General features: G+C 41.9%; 1 protein-coding gene across 1 annotated transcript in view; it reads right to left on the bottom strand.

Moving 5' to 3' along the window:
* Positions 1-1,395: 1,395 nt before the first annotated feature.
* LOC106536176 (malate dehydrogenase, cytoplasmic) overlaps positions 1,396-5,102 on the bottom strand; it is a gene marked incomplete in the record, with an annotated part of 43,324 nt that continues 39,617 nt past the window's right edge. Inside the window, 2 exon segments of the mRNA XM_014033382.1 lie at positions 1,396-1,816; positions 3,455-3,544. Coding sequence (XP_013888836.1) covers positions 1,694-1,816; positions 3,455-3,544 — 213 coding nt within the window.

Genomic DNA, 5,102 nt, shown 5'->3' with positions numbered 1-5,102 from the left:
ATGAACTGTTTCATCTCTCCTCCGAGAGACTTCTTCAGTCTGAGGAATTTCAGGTACACTCAGCCTTATAAGCACTGCCTCCACATGGTGGACAAACAGGTTTAACGATGACAATCAGCACTGTTCACATTGCCAAAGTGGACCCTCACCAGATGAAGTTGCTCTTCCGTGTTGGCCCATTCTTTTGAACCGTGGCTGCTTTGTTTTCCTGGGCACAAACTGTAATGTTATGTATACAGTTAAGGGCCAGGAGGCACTTCGGAGACACATCGGAGAAACAAAGCAGCCACTGTTCAAAAGAATGGGTCAACACAAAAGAGCAAAATCATCAGGCCAGGATTCTGCAGTTTACACTCATCTACAGGCCAGGATTCTGCAGTTTACACTCATCTACAGGCCAGGATTCTGCAGTTTACACTCATCTACAGGCCAGGATTATGCAGTTTACACTCATCTTCAGTCTTTTGCAGACAAAAATGTTTTCATCCTTGATAAAGAAGAACGCTGGTTTGACAGGAGTAAATTTAGCCATTTTTGTGAAGAAAAACCGTGCATCATTTAACAGGTGGCCTCATCCAGTTGTCCCCCTCTTACAACGCTGTTATTGTGAGTGACTCAGCCCCCTGTGAACAATAGGTGATAATCAGTTGGTGCACAGGATCCTCTATGAACAAGAGATAACTGGAGCACTAATGATCTATAGCTAGTCTGAGGGTCCACCTTTGCATGTACACAGTGTTGAAGCACTCCTTATAAGGCTGAATTTACCTTAAACTCCCAGGACTGAAGAAGTCTCTTGGAGGAAAGACAAACGTTTCATTAAAGAACCTGTCCAGAGGACCTACTTACAATTCTACCTGGATTACTGAGATGCATCAGAACATTATTGGTATTTATTATATCCTTGATCCTGTTAAATACAGCTGATGTTGCCATATCTTTTTTTAAAGGTTCTGTTTATTCTTTATTATACTAAATTCTGTCATTTAATTTTCATATTCAAGGAAATGTGCTTTTCCTTTGACCCTAATCTTTTATAATTCCTTTGTTCAACAGTTAACTCAAGCTACATAGATTTGTGTATTTCCAGCTGTATTTTGGTAAAGAATTTAATGATGTATAGAATGAAAACACAGCTTTAGTCTTTTAAAGCATTAGTTCAGTTAAAATAGGAATAAGTATTAAGGTTATGAACAATTACTATCTTACATGTTGTAGATAGCTCTTTGAACTTCCTCAGTTTGAACAAGATTAGACTAGTCCACACACAACCAAGCCTGAAGTTAATTACTGCTGTCTTAAACGGCTCATTTCAAACAGAACCCAACTTGAAATCATCCCTTTAAGAAAAACCTGGTGTACTGAGACATCAAAGACACAAAAAGCAGTCTGAGGTGGGCTTTCATATTTTGTAGTTTTTACTGAAGAGAAGATGTTTTGTTACAGTTTGTGTGCATTTTCATCTAACTAACAGAAACATCCCTTTGTGTTTTGCAGACAGAGGAGGCCAGGTTGTGGAGGTTAATAAACCTGAAGAAGTGGCCTGTGACACACACTGATGCACGCATACACACAACACACTCAAAGGTGACACCAGCTCAGATGAATCTTAAAGTGGAGGGCATTGTGTTCACAACTGAGAGCAGCCGGTCTTTGGAAGATCTAGTTGCTGCTGTGGGATTGCAGAGGTTGGTCACTGAGACAAGAAGTTCAGGGCAGTGTCTCGCTCCTCCACCAGCTCAGCTGCAGTGGCATCCATCTTGGCCCGGGAGAAGTCATTAATGGGGAGCCCATCCACTATCTTCCAGGTCTTGTTCTGTTAATAATGACAGAGGGAGAAGTCTGTTGACGTTGTTTTTGTGCTGGTAAATGGCCTGAACTTGTATAGCACTTTATTAAGTCTCTAAGGACAAAGCATTTCACACTACACACATTCACACACTGATGGTGGTATACTAACTACATTGTAGCCTCAGCTGCCCTAGGGTCTCCTGATAGAGGCGGGGCTGTCATGCACCGGCACCACCGGGCCCTTTGACCTAGGGTTGGGTACCGAAACTCGGTTCAAATATGTCACCGGGGCGAACGTCAGCAGTAGTACACAGACCGAAACACAGCTCTAACTTCGGTGCTTTATTTCRGTGCCTCAAAGAAAGCTGTTAATTTGCGCCCTCTGGTGTTCACTGTTAACAGTGACAGCCTCGGCACACAATCTCCACGGACGCGGTTCGACTCGGCTCTATCTCGGCCCAATGCGTCTCCAAGCGCGCTCCACAGCAGCGCTGTCTCAGAACCTCCTCTCCTGTGGTTCGGGTAGAAGCGAGGATTAACTCTTAGATTGACTGACAGCAAATTTCCTCCTGGAAAGTGCTGCTTTTGTTTTGGAATACGAGCGTGCAGCGCGATACAATGGTGAAATAAAACTGCCTTTTTGGGAAAGGCAGAACTTGTAAACACTTCCTGGAGAGAGGTGAAGGAGACGAAGCTGAGCAGATAACCGGGAGGTTTCCAGCAAACTGACCGCCCACGGTTACACAAGCACTTAGCTAAACAGCACTGTGATAATAAATAAATAAATAAATAAATAAATAAATAAATAAATAAAGTGAAGGCCGAACGGTAAGACCACAATGGCTTTTTATTTTATTTTATTTTTAACACAACAGCTGAAGCCGCTGCAGATGGTCCGCACATTATCACACCCACTGCGTAGAGACACACGGTCACTGAGCAGAACCGACCCGACCCAAAGTGAATTAAGTAGAACCGAGTTCATGGAGAGGGGCTAAACAGGTGCCGCTGCAGTGAACAGTTATATATTATAGTCGAGATGTTGAAAGCAAAACGGTCCCGTGTGGTGTCACTTTACAAAATATGATGCAGAAACTTCCACCTACAACAAATGTTTTAAGAATATTTGGTGTGAAGACAAATTATATGGTTTTAAATTAATATGTTGGTCAATTTAAAGTTTGACTTTGACTCAGAAATAGTCATTACTACAAAACTACAAAATCTGTGTGTGTGTTTTATTTATTTATTTTTAAGGTACCAATTTAAATACCATTTAGGAACCGGTACCGTATTGAAAGTATCGATTTAGCACCGGTATAAAAATAAACCCTTTCAATACCCAACCCTACTCTGACCACTACCTGTCGGGTCAAAGACATGACTGAGACAAATGCAACAGGGAGTTGACTTGACTTCTTTTCACTTCTGAAGCCTAACCCTGACCCTTACCTTAAACCCAATCATCAACACATTACCCTAACCTTAAGCCATCCTCAATACGTACCTTATACCACATCCCTAACCCATTGATGGCATTCCACCATTTTAGGAACAGTCATTTGTCAACAAAAGGACTACTGGTCTTGATAAGCTAGCCATTTATACAAAAAACAGGCCACAAAAAAACAGGACTTCTTTTCAAAAAGTAAGTCTAGCTCACCTTAATCTGAACAGGGAAGGAGTAAATGAGGTCTTCTGGAATGCCGTAGGTGTTTCCTGCAGCAAACACTCCCATGGAGATAAATTCACCCTGTAGGATAAAGCAATAGGAGCTTCAGTTGACAAATTAAAACAGTGGTAAATGCTGCAAATGTACGATCCAGCCTAAGATGCCATGGGTTAAAGGGAAAAAATAATATTTTGACTGACATATACTGAATCTATTGAGACGATCTATAGTACAACCCCTGGCAAAAATTATGGAAGCACCGACTCCAGAGGATGTTCATTTAGTTGTTTAATTTTGTAGGAAAAAAGCAGATCACAGACATCACACAAAACAAATGGCAACTTTCTGGCTTTAAAAGAAATCACTTAATTTTTTTTTACCAGATATCTTTATTAAATTTTTAGCCTTAACATGAGACATAAATCAACAACAAACGCACATGACCCACTTATTACCCTCCCACTGCCCTGGCTCGTTCCTACACACATCACACAAATAACACAATAGTTAGTCAGGCATCACCCCCAAATCTGAAAAACTTTTTGTAAATGACAACCACTTGTCAGTGAAAAAAAAACTTGTCAGTATATCCCTTCATTGTGTATTTATTTTTTCCAGTTTTAGAAAAGGAGCAGTGTCCTTTAATCAGTATCCTTGATGCTGAATGAGGATTCTGTGACTTCCATCCCAGAAGAAGTCAACGTATGGCAATCAGAGATGTGAAGGCAACAACTTCCTCCTGGGTGGAGTTCAGTGGTTTTGAGTCAGATGGTGTCCCAAAGATAGCTATTTGTGGAGTTGTCAGGGTTCTAGACATAGTCCCAACACAGAAGACTTTGCTTTAAAATAGCCAGTCCAAAAATCATGAAGCCGTGGACACAAAAAGAACATGAGACTTAAATGACATCCTGAACTTAAACAACGTACACATTTGTCTTCTATTTCTCAGTGTTTCCCCTAAGAAACTGGTCTTGGGGGATGGGATGTATTTGTTTTATAAAAACATAACTTTACATGACTCACCTTCTGTTATAGTGATAAATTTATATTGTGAATATTTAATTGTCTAACTACATCCTAAAGCGAAGGACTCCTCCTAATAATTGTCAATAAAAATTTATTTATTTATTTAATTATTATTGATTTTAAGTGATTAGAACTGTGTGCAGCACCAGATGGATCTGAGTCCAGAGTTCTCAGTTTGTCACATCTAGAGTCACACAGAAGAGCTCCAGAAGGTTTCAGACTGTGGGTGGTTGATTGTCTCTTTTGTGTCCCTGATGGAGACTGGAGACCTGTCCAGGTGTCCCTGATGGAGACTGGAGACCTGTCCAGGTGTCCCTGATGGAGACCTGTCCAGGTGTCTCTGATGGAGACTGGAGACCTGTCCAGGTGTCCCTGATGGAGACCTGTCCAGGTGTCTCTGATGGAGACTGGAGACCTGTCCAGGTGTCCCTGATGGAGACCTGTCCAGGTGTCCCTGATGGAGACTGGAGACCTGTCCAGGTGTCCCTGATGGAGACCTGTCCAGGTGTCTCTGCTGGAGACTGGAGACCTGTCCAGGTGTCCCTGATGGAGACTGGAGACCTGTCCAGGTGTCCCTGATGGAGACCTGTCCAGGTAAAGGCAGTGAGGACAG

The sequence above is a fragment of the Austrofundulus limnaeus genome, unplaced genomic scaffold (assembly GCF_001266775.1).
Source record: "Austrofundulus limnaeus strain Quisiro unplaced genomic scaffold, Austrofundulus_limnaeus-1.0 Scaffold1718, whole genome shotgun sequence".
In the NCBI taxonomy this organism is placed as follows: Eukaryota; Metazoa; Chordata; class Actinopteri; order Cyprinodontiformes; family Rivulidae; genus Austrofundulus; species Austrofundulus limnaeus.
The sequence above is the reverse complement of the archived record's forward strand: the minus strand, read 5'-3'. Positions and strand labels throughout refer to the sequence as shown.